The 21,650-nt window shown below is 38.0% G+C and overlaps 2 protein-coding genes across 2 annotated transcripts; one reads left to right on the top strand and one right to left on the bottom strand.

Annotated features, from left to right (window-relative positions):
- Window positions 1-2,748: 2,748 nt before the first annotated feature.
- On the bottom strand, window positions 2,749-13,944 carry LOC140927103 (tRNA (cytosine(38)-C(5))-methyltransferase-like). Its single transcript, XM_073376759.1, has 13 exons — window positions 13,834-13,944; window positions 11,061-11,170; window positions 10,551-10,627; window positions 9,662-9,733; window positions 9,194-9,259; window positions 8,891-8,936; window positions 8,684-8,707; window positions 7,729-7,812; window positions 6,343-6,721; window positions 4,999-5,044; window positions 4,576-4,630; window positions 3,802-3,934; window positions 2,749-3,434 (listed from the first exon to the last, which is right to left on the bottom strand). The coding sequence occupies exons 1-13, from the start codon at window positions 13,910-13,912 to the stop codon at window positions 3,301-3,303; spliced, it is 1,305 nt and encodes a 434-aa protein (XP_073232860.1). The 5' UTR covers window positions 13,913-13,944; the 3' UTR covers window positions 2,749-3,300.
- Window positions 13,945-15,125: 1,181 nt separating this feature from the next.
- LOC140928834 (lactosylceramide 1,3-N-acetyl-beta-D-glucosaminyltransferase A-like) lies at window positions 15,126-16,622 on the top strand. The gene has a single exon (XM_073378629.1). It carries the CDS (start codon window positions 15,146-15,148, stop codon window positions 16,487-16,489), a length of 1,344 nt encoding a protein of 447 aa, XP_073234730.1. The 5' UTR covers window positions 15,126-15,145; the 3' UTR covers window positions 16,490-16,622.
- The last annotated feature ends 5,028 nt before the right edge of the window (window positions 16,623-21,650 follow it).

Here is a 21,650-nt window from a genome sequence, read left to right as displayed (position 1 = left end):
CCACAAACTCTCCATCTTAGGAGCCTCACCCTCTACTGTCAAATGGTTCAACAGTTATCTAACTGGTCGCAGGCAAACGTGATAAATTGGCTCCGCCTACTCTGACACTCTACCTATAACTCACGGAGTTCCTCAAGGCGCAATCCTATCACCATTGTTGTTCTGCATTTATCTCAACGATTTACCCACGGCACCGACTTTTTGCAACCTAGAATCGTATGTGGATGACTCAAAGCTATTCATGTCATTTCCTATCGTTGAGCTTGATGCTGCCATTGAAAAGCTCGAACAAGACCTTCACAGTGTAGCTCAATGGTGCTGTGAGAACCATCTACTTATCAATCCCGATAAAACTAAACTCCTTTTCCTCGGTACCAGACAGATGTTAAGCAGGTTACCAGAAGACCCTAGAGTGGTATTCTTAGGTAAAACATTGAAGCCAACAGACTCTGCCAAGGACTTGGGAGTCTTTCTTGACCCCCATCTGACCTACGATCACCATATTTCATGTGTAGTGTCATCTTGTTTCGCAAAGCTTTGCCAAATAAATAGAGTCAAAAGGAGCTTCGACAAGGAAACACTAGAGTTGTTAATAACGTCATTAGTCTTTAGTAAGATGCTTTACTGCTCATCTGTATGGTCAAATACTACACTCCAGAATATAAACAGATTACAATCTATTCAGAATTTGGCCAGCAAGATCGTAACAAACTCTAGGAAGTTTGACCACGTAACACCTTTGCTTCTAGAGCTAAATTGGCTTCCTGTTAAAGAACAATTATTCTATAGAGACTCCGTTTTGACCTTTAAATGTCAGAACGATCTTGTGCCTCAATACTTAATGAGCAAGTTTACCAAGCGCTCAAATATACACACTCGTAACACTCGTACACGGAACTCTTTGCAGATTCCGCTATACAGAACGGCTATAGGCCAGCGCACATTTTCCTACAGAGGGGCCTACACATGGAATAACTTGCATAATGAACTCAGGCAAAGTGCCTCATTGTCATCTTTCAAGCGCGCCCTGAAAGACACACTATTGAGGCAGACATTTCCTTCATAAGCTCTAGATTTTAGTAGAATACCATCATAAATTGTGATTTCGAGTTTTTATTGTCATTTTTGCTTTTATAAATTGTAAATCGTTTGTAAATAGTTCCTGAAAAACCTCACGAGGATGTTACTATTAAAGTTATTATTATTATTATTATTATTATTATTATTATTATTATTATTATTATCATCACGGCGGCCATATTGATGTTCTAAAATAATGAAACGGCAGCCATGTTGGTATACCAAGAGATGAACTCTTTTCTTATGTAAACACTATCTTCTGTTCTAATAATTAGCATAGATCCTGGCCACGTAAGTGGAAACGTTCTACTAATTCATTTTTAGTCTAGGCTGCGTAAGCAACGAGACTCATAATCTGCAACGCGTTTTTCGCCCCGGGGGGTAGTCCCTTATGTAGGCTATATAGGTATGTGCCGCGCCAAAGGGTATGTTTTTTTTAGCTGTTTTGGTCTGAAATAGGGTATCAATTTCGACCATTTTGGTCTGAATTAGGGTATGTTTTTTAGAAGAATTAGCCACCTCTTCATCATTTGGCGATAAGACCATTTCTCTTTTAATTTTTACGCCAACTACTGTGTACGTGCCGTAACAGCATGCCACGCGCTCCTGTCACGCGCCGGGCTCCAGGGCTTCAGGTCTGAAATAGGGTATCAAATTTTTGGTCAAGTCTGAAAAAGGGTGGGGGAAATCACAGATTTTGGTCCGAAAGAGGGTAAGGGTTTCAAGAAGCGTGCCGCACACCCCCTCCCAATTTTTCTGGAAGTACCCCCCCCGGAATTTTTGGGACGCAAAAGGTTGGTCATTGTGACAGGCGTTCCTTGCGGAGACCGTGGAAACTGAGACTAAGAATCTTTGCGTGATCGAAGCCGCGCATGTTTTGCGAAGAAAACGTAGGAAAGATTAATTTAGAGCTTTTCCGAAACGTGCCGGTCGGCGAATTCTATCGCTTGAAAGCGTTGATTACTTTGGAGCAAGTGAACACTACTGAGTGGTCGGAAAAAAATAAGAATCTTAATTAGCAAAATTGAAGGATTACTCCGGGGGGGGGGGGGGGGGTACTTCCAGAGCTATTTTCGACGATTGAAATGACGTGCCATGTAAATCACTTTTTCGATATCTAGCAATGATGTAATTTCTCTGGAATCGAGGCCCTTGAATTTTCGTGTATTTATACACGCGCATAGGCTGCTACCGCAGAGGTATTTTTGGTCGTCGCTAACACGCGTACTAATTCAATTCAGAAACAAATAAAAAGTATCGACGTCGATAAAGTAGGAAGTAAAATACCTTTAGCGAGTAAATCATTTTTCTTGTAGAATTATTTCGATCTAATCTCCAAGCAGACGAGACCTGAATGCCGCTGTAAGCGTGTTCTTGTTGTTTCCTAATTTATCTCGACCTTTAAGTCAGGAAGACATGCATATGAATATCTTTTCCTTAGCACGTTTAACCATAGCTATCGGTAACTCTGATTTGTAATGGTAATCGGACTGAGTGGGGTCCAACTCGATCTCGTCACTTGTACGATGACAGACTAAACTGGAATTAGTCCTAATACCAGTAGTTTACTTTTCTTGTAACTTAGCTTAGTACTTTACTATAGTTAACAGAGCGAGCTCTAGTGCCTAACACCAATCTTCAACGACACTGCAAACAGTCCATTCTCCTTTAACCTCGGTAGCCCTTAAAGAAGTTATGTCACGATTTTTTGGTGTTACTTTACAACTCTAAAACACACTGGAATCAAAGAAAACCCTGAAATAATGGTTCAGTTTTATTTTAAATTATTTTTCTTAAGTACTACACTTCAGGCATTAGTAACGGTCTGTGGCTTTCGATGGCCATGATGAAAAAGGACTGCAACTTAAAAAATTGGGCCAACGTTTTCAAGCTAAACGCCTGCGTTGACGAAAAAATAATAACAAAAGAGCGATCATACTTTGCTTTCCCTTTGATGGAATCATTTGGTATCTTCCTCGGCTTTTACAGTTCCATGTAAAATACAATACAATACTTAGCTTAAGCTCAGATTCTATCAAGAAAAGCTGAACTCACCATGGCATAGTCCCTTTAAGTTGGCTCAAAACGGTTTTCAGCATTATCCCAACACTTACAATTAACACTAGTAGTATTGTCCAAATTCCAAAAGGAAATCTGGTGAGACAGGGCCGTTCACGGGTTTAATAATCTAACCGTTGACAACGTTTCTGAGTTCAGAGGTCACTGGTCACTACTGTTCACATTACATACGGGGACCTGGAACAGACAGCGAAGGAGCTCAGACACCACGTGAACATTTAGACTGTTTCCCAGCAGGCGATACTGTTGTTTGACAGTCACTGACGGAGGGAAGCCTGGATCGAAAAGAACATATTGTATTACATTTTGGACCAAATTCAGGCCAAACTTCCATGCAAGTCATCATCACTTGGGCCACGTCACGCTCTTTGCTACCTTTCAAAAAAGCTAAAATATTTTTCGCATGAATTCCCAAAATAATGGTCAGTTTTGTCATTTAAGGCAATATTTAGGCATTGAAACTGTTTCCTTTTGACTGGGTATTGTTGGAAAGATATCGCCCACCTACAGAGGTCACGCGTAAAATCTGTCTATCATCATTTAAGTTGACGACGTCATACGTGATGCAAGGGAAGTGGATCCACACTGGCGACTGATTATAGGCGGTTTAGGTGTGAACGGGCTAAGGAAGTTTAAACTTACGAAATTCAGCAGGAAATCCGTGAAGATTGGCCACCTCGCGCGGAGTAAAGTACCTTAGCTTCAACACAGTCAGCAATTTAGATTTCTGTTCCCCATCCTTAAGATCTCTGTATCTGTTAAAGATCTCTGTGTCCTAAGAAGGCAATAGCAAACCACTTAATCTAGCAAACTAGCAAAAGCAAACAAGTAACTGCAGATCAACAGAATAAAGTTGAAGACAATCAGGTAAAACCCTTTTTTTTTTGCAACCATAGGCTCAAAATAGATCGTTGTGAGATCATGTCAATATTTATTTTCAACCAAAAGACGTTGCCGAAATTAATCCTAGCAGTAGGCAGAACGTGTTCACTACATATGAAACTGTAAACGGTCTTGCTTTAATAGTGTGAGTCTTTCCATAACTCAGTGGTTCCAGCTCGAACGACTGACATTAGCAGACATAATAAATTTCACATTTTTCTTAAAGAAAAAAAAAAAGCAGAGATTTATGTTTCACCCTGGGACAACGAACGAAATTGGTTCACTTTTTATTTCTTTACGTATGCCAACTTCGTTATAAATGTACTTAACTTCCATTGCAATTGCTGTTCTCTCCATTCTCTCCCATTCTTAGTTGGGACTGCTTGCTTGAGCATAATTTATAAAGGAATACAGGAGGCTAGAGGAATGGCAAGCTATTACTTGCGATAACTAAAACGGTGTTAACAAAAGAGCGAAATTTCCCTTGTAAATGTGATATCGGTACCGTTTTATCAAAAGCCATCAGAATCTTACATCAATATCTGCCATTTTGAGAACTGAGCCTGTTCCTTCAGCGTAATGTCCATACCTGTGAGGAGATGGATGTAACAGAGTATGAGTTGCAAAGTAGAACAAGGAACTTATCACTGAATGAATAGCAGATAAAGATATGAAAGTAGAAATGCTCCTTGCAGTTGAATTAACAACCTAAGCGGGATCCTTTGCAGGGTTATTTTTAATACTGAACACTAAACAAACAGAAGAAAAGTTTCTATCTATTCTGATGCCTTAGATACCACATTGAGCTGATTCACCTGGGCCTAGAGCCGGTTCCTACATGCATACTCACAAAAGAAAAGGGCAGTAAACAACAACAATTCCAACAATCTTTAATTGACACACTTACAATAAAAAAAGTCAATTGTTATGCGGCACTTTCAAGCGAGGAATACTTACGCTTTTGTAAAGCAACAAGAACGATCGGATTGATGTGTCACAATATCTGAGGTGGACAAAGCAAAATTATCCATTTTTCATCCTAGTAAAGAGCTTACTATAGACCCAATGCGAAAATGGCGGCTGAATTAATATTCTTTTCTTAAATTTGCATGACTAGCCTCGTTCTCCAATACAGAATTCACAAGAGTTTACATTATCTCTAACGAGGCTAGTCAGGTTAATTTTCATTTAAACAAGAGAATATTAATCGTGCAGCGATTTTTGCATTGGATCATAGCGACCAATTTCGACTATTATAAAAATTGATACTTGGATTCAGGCACGCTACAATGAAAATGAACTTGTGTTAACATTGTGAGTGCTAAGAAGCGAAAAACTCTATCAATCCTTCCGAACAGTACTTTCTAGGCATCAGAGAAAGTGTTTTTTGACCCAGCGACGTTTCAACTCACGACCTTTGGACTAGGCCTACCTGCGCTCCAATAAAACGGAGGAATGAGGCCACTAGCACTAGAAAACAGATCGTAAACATCTAGGCATTAATTTCAACTCCGGGCACCGGAGATATACTTTGTGAATTAGGTGTTAAATTTTAGTAAGATATACATGTAAGGGCTGGCAAAATTGAAATCAATAACGGTATTCGTTAAACACTGTCTCAATCCTGTGTGCACAACAGACCCACATTAGTCAGTCTTGCACGTTAATCAATGGTCCCATACAAGTCAAAAATATCCTCCCAACACAGTCATCTCTTATCGCCCCTTGTTTCCGCAATTTTCCCTTTTGCAAACAAACGATTATTCACAAGACACTTAAGAAAAATTTTCGAACTGTTATTGAAAGTGATTCTCATAAAAACAGGGACTTCACAACCCAGAATTAAATTCAGGGGCAAGATATGCTGAACTCTCTCCCTTACCGCAGCAAAACCACGCCGACCCGCCTAAATTCCGAAAAATTCAAGTACTCATTATGATTAACAGCCTCTAATAAATGATACATCTTAACAGGTGGCCATTTTCCGTTTTTAAAAGACTATTTCAAAAATAATGTATTTTTGCCTAATGTTACACGCGACAATTCACACAAACGATTTTTAACGCGCGCAACACAACGTAGCAACATTATTGCGGCATTGTTTCCAATGGTTGCAATATTGTTTCAACATTGCAAGGCTGTGTTGCGCTAAAAATCGTCGTTGCAAATTGTCGCGTGTAACATTACCTTAAAAAAGGTTTGGCAATGATGGTATTGAGTATTAGACACGGAATCGCCTATTTCAAAAAGAAAAGGTAAAAGGCATCGCCGCCACTGACCATCGACAACAAACGTACTTACCTAAAACAAGAGCAAATTTGCTCAAAACTTTATCTGGTAACATAAACTCTTCATAGTAATTATAATCTTTGTTTTTTTCGAGGAAATTGTCAATTCTTCGACAGTTCAAAGGCTTAAAAGTTTCTGTGGAATTAAACACAGCGTCTTCTGCACATAAATTCCCTTCACTTCTAGCTTGGAGACACGTAACGCATACAGAGTTGTCTTTTCTGTCAGTACTGTTCATAACGCTTTCTTGCGTTGTTCCCTGTTTGTCGCTAACTGCCCTAGGTTCACTTGCCATCGCTAGTGATCCAACGGGCCTTTCGTTGTCACTTTGAAAATTTTGATCCAAGGTCATATAGCTGTGTGTTGTATATGAGGGTAGGGTCTCCATAATCTGGAATCAAGGAAAAGGATATGCATCAAGTGCAAGTTAAGTACTGTATCTTAGGGCCTGTTTACATGGAGTTGGGGGACCCCAGATAGGTGAGGTAACATGTGGCGGGACACCTCACTTATCATGTAAACGTGATCAAATTAAAAAGAGAGATTATTTGGACAGGCGGGTTACCTCACCTATACGGTAACAATAAAAAAATGCATAGGATTCTATGCCAAAGATCTGTCTGTTTGGCATCGTAACAATATGCACTTAAAACAAAAAATAATATATATATATACGTCCCGCAGCGCGAACAGAAGCTCTAACACAGAAATATCTTTATAGTGCATGTCAGAACGATTTTCAATTGAACATTCGTAAGATCGAGATTCCTTTGGTGCCACATAATTACGCTAAGTGATTTGCAGCGCCAGTTTCTAAGCAATCAAAAAAGCTTTGAAACTTACAGCTTCTGAAGTGTGGACAGAGCCATATGGGTGTGCACATTCCGAGAAAGACACTATGATAGTTAGTTTAAACGAAGATATAAAAATTGCTTCAGTTGCGCTCTTGGAAATTAAACTGGAAAAAAACCCAGGGGGGCAACGGGATTCAAACACATGGCCTCTACGATATCGCTGCAATGCTCTACCAACTGAGCTATGAAGACCCACACATTGTGAGTGGGTCAACAGGCCATTTCCGAGTTCGCCCGGGCCTCTCTTTCAAAACGAGGGTAGGTGCTCAGCCTTTGATATGGAAATCATTTTTCATTCTCATGCAAATAAAACTCATTTTCACAGAAAAGGTTGTGCACCTGGCCTCATTTTGAAAGTGAGGGTTTTTGGAACTCGGAAGTGGCCTATTTTCCAGTTGCCTTAACTAGTGAAAGGAATGAATTAATTTTTTCCAGGTTAATTTGAAATTGGTTAAATTGCTATTACAACTGCAACAATCACATCGTCATTTAAATTTGCTTTCCGCAATTCACATCGTCATGTCATAAATATGGGCATAAATACCTTATCACGGGTTGAGAAGAAAAATTGGAGCGGCTTCTTTTTGGCCAAAAGATAGTACCTCAATCGAGAGTTCGGGATTCCAAACTGAAATGAACAGTCAAGATAATAAGTACACTACATGTACACACACATATCACAGCTATAGCTGCTGTACTTGGTAATTACAACTGACCATTAATTTTTACAACCAACCAATAGTCAATCTGTAAAAACAGGAAGGCCGCCTTCTGATATTCTTTACATCTATTTAGAATAAAGCAGAGATTGTCTAAAAGCTCATAAGAACATGCTTGATCTCTGCTGCCTTGTAATAATGTAATTTAGGTCACCTGTATGAATGTATGGTAAATAAAGGCACTCCTTCTTCTTCTTCAAAACAGTGTGCGTTCTCATCGGTAACTAAACTTAGGCTAAATGACACACAATAGAACACACACACGCACAATAGAACCGTTTCCCACAAAAAGTTTAATTCCTGAGTGGGTAAATCTTCAAAATCTACAACGTATGACACCAAAGGGTAACAGAGCAATGTTACTTGGGAATGTTGACAGCTTGCAGAGATTTACTTTCACAAATTTTTACACATAAAATCTTTTGTTAGTGGTCTATGTAACAAATCATGTCATGAATGCTCCCCTTAACCTGCTTAGGGTCAGGAAACTTCAAGAAAAATAAATTTCTCCCTCGAGACCCATCGTTCAAAGGATTTTTAAACACCCTTGAAGTTCACTTACAGTTGTAACTGGTCTTGATATAAATTTTAAGTCATATTGTAGTTTCATTTTGGCTTTTGCATACATGTAGTATGAAAAAATAAACAAACAAACTATTGATTGCGCCAGGAATCTTATGAGTTCAGAGGATATCAAAAGCAGAATGCAACGTTTATCACTACTTATACATTACTATACTTTTATTGATCTAGCTAGTATATGTTCACCAAGTTCTATACCTGAATTGGAGATAACAAGAATTCCTGCAAAAAAAAACAAAAACAAAACAAAACAAAAATAGATGTTAAAATTTTTATAATCAGACCAAAGACCTTCATAGTTTTAAAGTAAGGCTGTAAACTACCAAATAACTTCCAATCATGTGAAGGCTTCTCGTGATCAACATAAAACGTTGTATGTTTATAAATTATTATTCAACTGATCACCTGATAATGGTATCCACAAGCCTTCAGTGTTCCCACAAAATGTTCCCTAAGCAATTCAAGACAATTTAATTAGTCATTGAATTAATATTAAGTCTATATAGAAGTGCAGTCAATGCCCACTTTACGGGCACACGCTTAACATGAACACCTCATTATTTTGGACCATAAATTTGCTTTGTCCCCAGGAAAAGAGAGCCCTTACATTTTCTTTAAATTCAACCTGCTTAATACGGACTGTATTTCTTTGTAACATGTAATCAACTATTAAATAATCAACAGCAAATTTTGTGGTGTACAGTTTACCTTGTACCTGATGACTCAAATCCTTTGACGTTCTCCATCAAGATATAATCAGGAGGTTTAGCCAATCTAAAACAAGTTTGCAAATTATAGAACTGTATAAACTTTTTATAAACAAACATAGGGGGTAAAAGTAGTGCACATCATAGTTTAATAATTTGACTTTTTTTTTTAGAAATGATACTAAACATAACAACATCAAAATACACTGTAAACTGCCATTTGTTCGAAACAATCAATAAAAAAAAAATTATATGCTTCATTGCCAGGCAATTTTATTTGATTTTTTTTTCTCTCTTTTGTCCTTTTTTTTTCTTTCCTTTTTTATTTGTTGAATTACTGTCATTGACATGCATTACCACACACGCACAAAAAAATGCAGGAAAATTAAAACTAGACCAACGATAAAATTCAACACAACATAATACAGTCATGTACATGAAGGATATCACAAAAGCATTCTTGACCTACTTAGGTAAAAGCTCAAGAATGTGAAGAAAGCTTTTCATTCTGGGATCTTTTGATGCACCTTGATGACCAACCCTGTTAAAAACCAACATAATAACGATTATGATGATCAAACAAAATTATTTTCAAAACCAAAATGGACAAAATCACAGAGCATTTTCAATGACATTTTGACACCACTGATGACCAAGCTAGTTAAAAGCCTCAAATCGACAAATTACAGAGCATTATATTTTTAATGACATCTTGACATCATTTTTCAATAAGGAAATACAATTAATGTAAACCATGCCAACTCAATATATATGATACACTAAAGAGGAGTAAAAAACACAGCTCCATGTGAATAAATTAATCGTAAAAATTAAATACAAGTGTTTAGCTAAAATTACAGAGTGTTCCAGGTAAGAGACAGGTCTTGGGTCAATGACCAAATGGAGACGGCTTCCTGACTAAACAGATGACATACATGTATAAGTATTTTAAGTTAAATATAACAAAAAAATTAGCATGCTGTGGTCTTGGTGACCCCTCAAATGGTCTATAAGATCCCCCCCACTGCTTAAAAGAATTAACTGGAAGGCTGATTACATTCATTTTGTTTTACAGTCAATTTGTTTATTAAAAAATACTACAAGAAGTTTTTGGTGTCCTCTATTTCCAAAGGCAGGTGTTGATTATACATGTAGAACTTGTTCAAGCACCTGGTTGATATCTCAAATTTCAATATTCATACATGCTAGTTTGCAGTTCTAGGTACGTAATAGAAGTACAATTATTATTATTGGAGTGTGAAAAGTCCTAAAACCTCTGTGTAGCTTAGTCTGTTGAAAAAGTCAACATACATGCGCAACTCCCAAGAACATAAGGGGCAGCCACTAAAGATATCTACCTTGTAAAAGGCTGACATGGAGGTGACATAAGAAACACATTGGCTGATAGTTTATCAATCTCTTGAGCTGTCAAACCCTAAAACACATTTTAAATTTAATACACCTCTTAGCCTCTTTTGCAGCATTCAACTGTTACTTTATTATAAAAAGTAATCTGTAACACAATGTTCTGTACATAATTAATTTTGAGAAAGATTGAAGATAAGTTTATAGTCAAATTATAGGGTGCAGTGCAGTGCAAATCGTATTTTATATCACAGTTACATGCAACAAAGATACAGTAGGTATACCACCCCTTGCAAGCATTTTTTCAGTCAAATAAAGGCAAAATAACCTACTCTGACTTAAACACAAAAACATCCATTATAAGTATTCCAATACTGAGACATTTTGAAGGCATTCTGAAAGGGTCAAGATCAAAATTGCATTCCCAATCCAGGTTCTTTCCCTTGTAAAATCAGACATTTTGAACTAAACAGACTGAGTTAATAAAATTTAAGTCCACTCGCCTCAATATTCTTTTGAAGCAAGTTTGTGTCACTGAAATTAAGTTGGTACACTTGGTTTGCTGTGGTGTTGATTTCCATTGCTGCTACTACTTCACTAGGGAAACTGCCACCTGCATTGAATATGAATACACATGTAAGTCATACAATTGCTACAATAATGTGACTACTGTAATCCACGTGGTTATGGTAATGGCAGGACTGGTAATATGGTAACAGAAGTGGCAAATATTTTATTATAGTAGCATGGCAGTGATGGGAATAGCAGTGACAATGGTAATAGCAATTTATTTTTATGGTGATTAAAGATGTACAACAAGTAGCAATGATAGAGCAATCAGATTGGCACTAAAAGTGCCAGCCAGTACCCATATTCTGAATAACAATTGTCATATTCATTGACAATGATGTTAAGATAACCTTTAAGAGGTCATCCCATAACAATTTCACCTTCTATTAGTTTGCCCAAATAATTGACCAACTTCAGAGTCCAAAATTTCTCAATTTACATTATTTTAATAAATAAAAGACCCTAGCAGCCACTCAGCAGTAAAAAAAATGAGAAACAAATCATGTTAATGTGAGTCTTAGGTCAAACTTGCAAGCGAACTCAGGTTATAATAATATTATTATAAGCTCAGGATGCACGTGACAAAATGTTTTATGGTTTTCCTCTTTAAAAGTGCCTCAAAAAGCACCTTTTTGTTATTGCAACAACACTTTGCGAAAAACTGCAAGCAAGCAACTGCATATATAAGTCACGAGGAGCCCCTGCTAGAGGTATCGCGCCACCCCTAGTATAACTGGAAAAACTGGTGACGAGCATTGCGTCTAGGTTAACTTTGCCTAAATTAAATTTAGCCACATCAATTACAGGTCTACAGGACTCAGGGGCACCCAAAAATGATATAGTCCAGTATTTTAGTATTTACGATAGATATGGGCATATTTTTGTCCCCTAAAAATTTCTCATCTGTTCGGATTATCAAGCTGAAAGTCTAGTGATCCAAAAATTATAGGGATCAAAACTTACCTTTTCTAAATTTCAGCCAGAAAATAAGGCTCCCGAAAATTGTAGGTGTGGTTTTTTAGGGTAAAAATCTGTTAAAAATGGGCAATTATTCCATTTTTTAGATGTTCCAAAAGAAATTTCACAACAGATCTCAAATCGTCTTACGAACAGATATTTTCTGAAACTTGATGTTGAGTGCCCCTGAGGACTGCAAGACTGCAGGAGCAGTCATTCAACTGAACAAAGATTTAAAGTTGGCTTCTCTTTGGAAAAATATTACTTCAGAATAAGAGGCCACCTAAAACCAATGTCAGTCAACTGCTCCCGTGGTCCCAGAGTGATCTAGTAAATGATGTGTTTTCAGTTCATGCAGTCACATTGTCCGGTAGTCTGTCATATAATCAACTACAGAATCGTACAGAGCAACATTTGAAAGAACTACATAACTGTATTATTCTTTTGAGTGGCTTGATGGTTTGTGTACAAGTGAAATAAAATGAAATTATCACTCAAGTGGATTGACAGATTGCCAGTCCCGACTGAAGAGCCACCGAACTGCTGAGCTACTATTATAAAAACATATCTTATATGTAATGTAGCTTTCTTGTTCTTTTAGACTCTAAACTGGATAGACAATCGCACCATCATTGGCCACTAAAATGTGCATGTGCCTCCACTTGTTTATTAAAACCTATACCTAAAATAATGGGTTGTGGTTCAATTTTATCCTTGGTTTAAATTGTATTTCCTTCTGTTAAAACGTAATTATCATACATTACTATACCCAAACACAAATCAAAGAAAATAAACCGATGACGGCAACACAATTAGAATAGATCTTCCCGTCAAAGATCATAATAATTATAGCCGTTAATGCAGTCCGTAGGCAACTGCATGATCTCAGCAATAACATTGCTGTCACTTTCAGTCTACCGGTATTTTTGTGGGCCGAAAATTAGAGCATGACCTTAAGCAGAGTATTGTGAGTCAGCATTGCATTATTTATAAATTTGCATGTGATCTATGTGATGTGGTTTATGCTGGCTACATAGCCCGACATCTTCATCCACGCATTGCTGAACACACATACTAAGCTATCGGTGAACCTTTTTCAGAAGCTCATGGTGACAAAAATCTTCTTAATGAGAGTCAGTTTTGCATTCTTAAGAAATGCCACAGAAAATTTGACTACCTTTTTTACAAAATGTTATTCATCAAAGAACTTTAGGCCTAGCCTTAATACTCAGAGACAATCCATTAGATTTAAACACTTTCTTTAACTTGTACAACATATTCTTATGTTACTTTTCTTTTTAATGAACTATTTTTTTTTCCTTCTATCCATACTGTATTTTTTTTTCACTTGATAATGACGTCCAAGAACGTTCAAACGTCGTATATTTTTAACTTTCTTAAAATTTCTTAAAATGCTTTTACGAAAAGTTCTTATGCAATTTTTTATAGCTAAAAATTTAAACCAAGGATAGAATTGAACCACAACTGAACATATACATTGCTCAGTTCTGTCTAACACTTTAAGTCAAAACTTTAATTTGTGTTTCTCGTTCTGTAAACAGTCATCATGACTAGTACGCCACTTGTGCATGTTTACGTCCGTACAAAACATGTATGGCCCTCTAACGTATGGCATGTCTTGATCAGCATAGAGGGACAGTATTAAAACAATAGCCATAGAACATGTAAATGATCAATGTGTAGCTCACAACGATTACCAGTTAAATAAATAGCACTATAAACGTTCACCTTTACCCTTCAAAGCGAAATGCATTCCACCAACTCCGCTGTAAAATTCAACGACACGAAGAACGGAACCGTCCGCCATCTTGTGTCCATGGAACCAAGCCTTTTCATCGAGCAAATCAGGTCGTGTAAAACCTCACGTACTGTCTCCTTTCTAAAAATCTTGAGGGTATTTTTGCTAGCCTGCGTGGCAGGCGTTCGAAAGGGAAGGGGAAGGGAATTAGGGCGCGAGACCACGCGCGTTTCTCTCGCGCCTAAAACTCCCTTTCCCAAAGCTCCCTTTCCCTTCCGTTTCAAATGCCTGCCACGCAGGCTATATTTTTGCAATATCAAAGGATCGCACGACAATGACAAAGGTACACAAAACACACGAATACAGCAATTAAAAGGCGTTTCTTATATTTCCCAATTGAACTCAAGATGGCTACCTTACGCAATACCACTAGATGTTTTCAGGAGGGTAGTAGGCTCGGTTGTGTTTTGACATTCCACAAGCGGTTCTGCCTTTTTTTTTTTTCGTATTCGCAGGCTATCATAGCGAGTTTAAGATTCCCGAGCTGGTAATTTACCTGTTTTTTATTTGTCAGGTGAAAAAGAAAACAACAACAACAAAGTGGCTAAAAAAAAAATTCTCTCTAATACCCACCCTACCCCGAAGTGACTCTCTTGTGGGAGAGGGGTGGAGAAGAAGTTCTTACCCCACAGGTAGCCCAAGCTCGAAATGTGAGCATTGGCGAACATCGGCATCCGATTTATGGCCGTCTGTATATATAAAGATTTACATAAAAACCCATGAAACGGCCATAAACGGGTTACAGAAACGATAGGTTTTTCTGCCATACAAATCCTTACATTACAATACAAATCATACAAATCCTTACATTACAATGCCGATGTTCGCCGATGCTCATATTTCGAGCTTGGGCTACCTGTGCTTGCACTAAAATGTCCGCTTCATGTTTGTTTTGTGGTGGTGACAATCCCAGGTAGTAATTAGCCTGCGAGCAAGCTCTCCTATTTGGGCGAGTGAAACGAGTCTCGCGAGAACGCGCGAGCGAGCGGCGAAGCCGCGAGGGGCTCGCGCGTTCTCGCGAGGCTCGCTTCGCTTGCCCAAATAGGAGAGCTTGCTCGCAGGCTAGGTAGTAATCTAACTGAGGTTCGTTAATGAAAAGATGGTTTTAGGAAGAAGGACCTACATTCAAAGACAAAGGTCGCTGGAAATCAATGTTCTTGAACGGTGAAAGAAGACGCGTGTTACTTTTCAGGTCAGATAAGTAACATCGAACGATAACCCATTGATCGAACGAGTGTGAAAATGAATATTCGGCTACGAGCAATCGTTAATCGAACTTGCTTCACGAAAGGAAAAAGGCAATGGATGGGGTTATTTATCCCTCTTGCTATTATTGGAGTGGAACTTGTTGTTTTGGCGAGCTTTTATGATAAGCGGAAACAGAATGTTCGCAACAATTTCGAATCGCAGTACCACGAGTTTGTGCAGGGAAGGACATCTTTTGACGCGAAATCGTCCACAGCAAATGAGCCGGAAATCTTTTCCAAGTCACCCTTGTTGCATGGTGCCAAATTAAAAGATTTCAAGGACAATCTTTTGTCACAAAGAAAGTTTGCGTCTCGCAGAAATGATGATTCTGTTATGTTGCCAATGATTCAGTCTAGTTGCTCGCAGTTTAATTTCTCGTTTGCTTCTCCAGTTTTGGAACCGAATTTCGACGATCGCGAGGAAGTATTTCTTCTTACTCTTATCATGTCTGGGGTTGGTAAGCGGTCCTTTAAAGATCGCAGAAACGCCATTCGTCGCACGTGGCTAAGGAACATAACTTTAAATTCCAAAGAGTTGAAACATGTTTTTCTTCTGGGCAGAAGTGATGATCCAGAAATAGAATTGGAAACAAGACGCGAGGCCCTTTATTACAATGATATTTTAGTGTTAAACTCTACGGATAACTACGATAATTTAATTATCAAAGTTTTGTCGGGATTTCGCTGGGCCTTTTTGCAAGTCAAGCCACAGTTTATTCTGAAAGCAGATGACGATGTTTACATCCGTCTACCACTCCTAACGAAGTGGTTGAATGAATCAACTAGTGAGAATTTTTATGGTGGTCGGGTTTATGGTGACGGAGCACCCGTTCGAAGATTCGAGGACGAAGAAAATGCAAATGCTGTTGCTAAAGACTGTTACCCCGAAGAGCGTTTTCCACCGTATTCTGCTGGACCGTTTTACGTAATATCCTCAAGTATTGTGCCATCTTTATTTCGGAGCATGCAAACGTGGAAAGTCTTCCCAGTTGAGGATGCTTACCTAGGAGTTCTGGCGAAAGCAAGTAACGTTAAGCCCGTAAAAATACCTGGATTTCAGGTCGATGACAACATCACATATCACGACAATTGTCTCTGGGCTTCGGTAATTGCTGCAGGCCACCATTTTGATGTCTCTCATTTACACTACGTTAATGCCAAGCTGTGGGAAGTGGAGCAACTTGAGCTGTCTCCAATTTACAATTATTGCCGTTTACATCAAATAATTACATTCATGGAAATGGTGGTTTTGCATTTGGCTTTGTTAGGGACTGTTTTGGTGGCTGTTGTTCTGATATTTCGACAATACCTCAGAAAATGTCATGTAAATGATCTTTAGCTGGCTGCATCGGGTGGCAGTAGGGCCGACCAGAATGGCTGTTCCCAGGTATATTTTTTTCTGTGCCACCAGATAGGGTTAAACACATACCACATACCATAAACTGCTGCTTAGAAGCACCTGCCCCCCCCCCCCCAACTAATTAAGTATCTTCCTCCCCCAGTTATAGGCCCATCTACATGTAAAAAAAAATTGCATCTGGTTATAACCACCCCCTCCCCCTGGTTATGAGCCCCTCTTGAGCATAGAGTTCTAAAGTGATGACATCGTTAAAAATCAAATTTGTGAAATTATGGGATTTGTCAAGATATTCTGAAAGAACATCTCCCAAGATGCCTACTTGCCAAAAATTAGCATTTCAGGGCAAATTATCCAGGTTATCTCAGTGATAATTTGCCCCACATTGCTAGTTTTTGGCAAGTAGGGCTCTTAGATGTTGTTCTTTCATAACATCCTGACAAATCCCATAATTTAACAAATTTAATTTTTTATGATGGCACTCTTTAGAACTCTATTATACTTACATATTTTGACGTTTTGAGGCATGCAGCTGTAATTAACCCTTTAAGTCCCAATAGTGACCAAGATCAATTTTCTCCTAACAATATCTATACATTGTCAACAGATAAGTTATGAGAATTAATAAAATGATCACCTAAGTAAAAATGCCTTGATCTTTTAACAACTTCTGTTAACTCATTCTTTAAGGAAATGTATAGAGATCAGTTTGGAGAATTTGTATGTAGATAACTGGGGCTTAAAGGGTTAAACCAATACATGTTGATCAGCAGTGCTATAGCTTCTTTCAAAGCTCTTTTTCTATTCTTGGCAAAAGCCCACTTGAATGTAAACCCTTTCGTTTATAAACCCTCATAAAACCCCTGACAAAGATAAGCCCAGGGCTTAGAAGCTGCAGTTTACGGTATCGATTTACTTGGCGTAAGTATCCCCCCTTTCCTACCAAAGCAAATAACATCTTTTTTCTCTACTTCTTAAAACCTGCCTTTCTGAAGGTTCAAGTATCCTTCTTAGCTTTAAGTTAGTGAATAGATAACAATAAATGTGGGTAGTAAACTCAAAGTTAGTTAATTTGCGAAGCAACACAACTGGTGTGAGCTTGACATAGTGGGGACCTTAATTAATTGTGATGGTGGGGGTAGTGAAATCATCACTGTTTGTCTGTTTGCAGTTCTTATGGGATTTGAATGATGAAAACATTCCTGATTGGGAAAAGCATATTACTGTATTTCTGAACAAAAGAAAATGCTTATAGTATAGTGGAAGCTCTTGTAAGCAGGCACCCTCAAGATGCGAAAAAGGCATCCGTTACTGAAGCTGGCTGCTAATAGGAATGTAAAAACACAAAGTTTGAGAAAAACAGAGTTTTGTGAAGGTGGCCATAAGTAGAGCTGTCTGTTTACGAGAGCCTCGACTGTATTTCCTAGATCTTTACTCAAACCTATTGCCTTTTTGGTCTAGATATTGCCACCATAATACTTAAGCCCCCTATGTTTGTCCTCTGTGCCCAGTGGAGACTGAATTTACATCCCCAGAGTTTTGTCGTCAACATCTTTTAAGACTGTATCAGCAAGATCTCTAAGTTTTTTTCACTCTCTTCCTAGCACCCCCTATGACAATATCCACCCTAAGATAGGAGAGGTGGGACAAAGACAACAAAAATAATTTTTAATGCTCAAAAACAAAAAAAAAATGAATAAAGATACCAGGGAGAAGATTTTGTTTTAATTGGTCCTTCCATCTTTAAAGTCGGGGCAAAAAAACTCTAGTTTGGTCGCAAACATTTTGTTTAAATCATCTCAAAATTCATCTAAAATTTTGTTACTTTTCTAGTTAGTAATGGAAGAAGAGCATCAGTTTATACCCTCATCTGTCTGTTTTCATATTTCTGACGTTTCTAGTTCTATTTATCAATTTTAAATCAAAGTCAGGTATACATAATTCTCTGGATTCAATTATTGAACTCCACTAGTTGGAGTAGAGCTGAGTTATTTCATGTTATGTTCTTCTGATGAGGTTGTGTTATATTCTATAGAAAAGGCGCAATACAAAAGACGTTATATTTTATAGAAAAGGTGCAATACAAATAATAAATATTATTATTATTATTATTATTATTATTATTATTATTATTATTATTATATTGAAAAGAACAGGCAAATATTAAGGGGTTGTGGGGCCTTGGCTGAGAATTTGACATGTGTTCTTAGTGAGTGAATTGTATTAATAATTTATTTTTACAAAGAACATGTATCAATTTTACAAACATAATCATTACTTTACTTTTGGTACCTTGCAAGCTCTGCTATACATTCAAAATGCAAGCAGTGTAATTCTGTTGTTGTTTAGGATACATAGCTGTTAGCAGGCCCCAGATTTTTCTATGCCACTGTTTAGCCGGTTTTTGTTTTAGGGTAGATGTTGTTTCCCCTCATAGCTTTAAACATTTGCAGAAACAAGCAAGGCCATTTTCTTTTCAGGAGACAAGTTGCAGTTGTTTTCTACCAGTTGTGATTTGGAAATCTTATCCATTCTCATCATTTTTGTGTTTTCAGTTTTGAGGGGTGCCCATGTCTGTTGCATAGTAGTTATGATAATAATAACAATAATAGTAATAATTGTGATCAGTGGCTGAATTAGTATAAAATAAGAACTCATAAAGCTGTGCTTTAAACTTCAGTATTTGCATGCAGGTCACTGAAAGGCACTGCAGTATTAAGATATGACATTGGCATATAAATATATAGAATAATATATATCTTTTTCGAATTATTATTATTTTCCTACCAAAGAACTATGGGATGATTATTCCTTTAGTAATGCGAAAGAAATTAGCAAATTTAATTTATTTTGACGTACACAATGTAATTATACTCCATAATTTGAGAACTGAGCTCTAATACAAATAAAAAAGGTTGAAATTTTTTACACTGTCATTGGAACTTCACACCATCAGGCTCTTCAGCTTTTATTAAGGTGCATGGCACTTAATTAGACAAATCACAGTTAACCCTTCTGTATTGCATATAACTGGGTAGGATCTCCCTTTCTTGTCCCCAGTCACTTGAGATCACTTAGTTTGCAGATATTTTAGTAAAAGGATAGATATTTTGAGTAACAGAGGTGAGGGGAGAGGTACAAGTGGGAAGTGGAACATGAAAATCCCTTCTCATGCTCTGTGCTTGTTTCTATTTTCCCCCACTTTACCCCTTAGCTAGTCTATACTCCCCAGTCAGCCTTGGGAAAGCCTTTGGATGAGGCATTGACTGGATAGCACTAGGTGGTCTGTGTGGCACCAATTAGGATTCCTCACAGGCCACTTTACTGAGAACAACCACAGAGAAAGCAGTGCAGAAGGAAAATAAGCTGATGCCATTTGTATTGACAACGCAGTGAGCAAGGTTCAAAACATTAACAGCCATAGACACTTTGAAGACTGTATCTTATACCAGCAGAAGAGTGTCAATGAGTGAGGGAAGCAATTCTGTGTTAGCTCTAGAGAAGGGGTTCAGACTCCCAGTTCCCCCCCCCCCCCCCGGCCCCACCAGCGGGCTTCTGGACAGGCAACTGCACCTTTCCCCTATAATACCCTCAAGGTCTGGATCCATGCCACTATTATTACTACTATTCCATCTTTTGAATAACTGGGGCTCAGGGACTGATGATCCGTGTGGATTTGGGTTCTTTATATAAAGCAGAAGACATGGAAGAAATCCACTTTAACAAATACTTGCTTTGAGAAACAAATGTACTGCCTTCCAAATTTTCAAATTATTTGCAGGACAATGACAATATATATACTTTCAATAAGTCACTGTAAATCCTCTTTAAAGCCTCCCCCTCCCAAGATTACTTTATACTCGGTGGAAGAGTTTTGTTTTATTGGTGGAAACTTGTAATCGTAAGAAATGGATGGAAACAGAGAAGAGGTATTGAATCTAATACTTAACAATTTTACATTCCTTTTTTGGATTTCTAGAGTTCAAGCAGACAATGTGAATATTTACATCCCATTACATTTTTCTCAAACAAAAAAATGCTCAATACACAAGCGAATGAGAAGATAAAAAATTAGCTGCCTACTGTTTCTTAGCCTGTTCCAGGCGTTCCGTTCCGTTCCGGGTGCAGCACTCTACCACCTGGAACAGGCGATCTGTTTCTATGATCTCAATTATACTACTAGTATGCTGGGGTTCATGGCCACACACTTTGTTTTTCTTTTTGGTGTTAGAGTTGGTTTTCCTTTCAATGATTTGTTTCCATCTGTGAGAGTGAAGTCCAACAGTGTGATTCGCTCAGTTAAGCTGAGCCATCAAAAAGATAACTTTTTTTCAGAAGAACTTTTTCAGTTTTTGTTGTTATTTTGCCTGATTACTTATTGGTTTGTTTGTTGGATTCTTAGTAGATCAGTGAATAGATTTATTGTTAAAATAAGCTTATAAGGTAAGTTTTAAGTTTTGCAGGGGAGTGTTGAACAGTTAGCTCACTTTTGCAAAGTTCAGTGAAAATGAAATTTGTTTTCCCGTTACCGCAAAACTTCTTTCTTTGCCGATGGCGCAAAGTACAATTAACAATCAGCTTACCATTTCCTGGGGCTTCAGATTTAATCGTTCTGGCTTTCCAGTTCCTTTAGCCCTGCAGACCATGCAGTTGATGGGAGACAATCTAAAAATGATTTAACTCAGGGTAGATCGAGGGCGGTAAACGAGGTAAACACTTTGTTGTGAAATGGTTTAACAGGTTCCCTATCCCTAAACTTTACAAATGTATTAAAGTCTCCTAAAAGTTTAGTTTAGGGATAGGGAATCTGTTAAATTATTTCACAACAATTTTTCGCGGTGGTTGATCAATGGTAACGAAACGTCCGAAGGTCCGGTCAGAAAGCCAGAAAATGGCGGGGATTTGGCGGGAATTGGTCCCAGGTTCGGTATGCGCATAGTCGATCTGCAGCTCGCAGGCGGCTAAACAAAATAATTTTGCACGTCCGTCACTAGTCGAGGTGCTAGAAGCTCGGGATTCTTAGGGGTACTGTGGCGGGGTACTTGGGTTAGTTTGATGAGTAAACTCCACTATTTCAGTGTAGGACCACTAGTCTCTCAGAAAAAAACATGTTTATTGCTTAAGCATTGGGTACAACTGAATT

The sequence above is a fragment of the Porites lutea genome, chromosome 2 (genome assembly GCF_958299795.1).
Source record: "Porites lutea chromosome 2, jaPorLute2.1, whole genome shotgun sequence".
Lineage (NCBI taxonomy): Eukaryota > Metazoa > Cnidaria > Anthozoa > Scleractinia > Poritidae > Porites > Porites lutea.
Note: the sequence above shows the minus strand (reverse complement) of the source record. Positions and strands in the feature narration are given on the sequence as shown.

Coding starts and splice junctions, on each gene's coding strand:
- LOC140927103 (XM_073376759.1), bottom strand. CDS start 13,912: ATGGCGGACGGTTCCGTTCTTCGTGTCGTTGAATTTTACAGCGGAGTT. Junction 11,171..13,833: donor TTTCGCTTTGAAGGGTAAAG/GTGAACGTTTAT, acceptor TATTCAATGCAG/GTGGCAGTTTCCCTAGTGAA. Junction 9,260..9,661: donor ATTCTTGAGCTTTTACCTAA/GTAGGTCAAGAA, acceptor AACTTGTTTTAG/ATTGGCTAAACCTCCTGATT.
- LOC140928834 (XM_073378629.1), top strand. CDS start 15,146: ATGAATATTCGGCTACGAGCAATCGTTAATCGAACTTGCTTCACGAAA.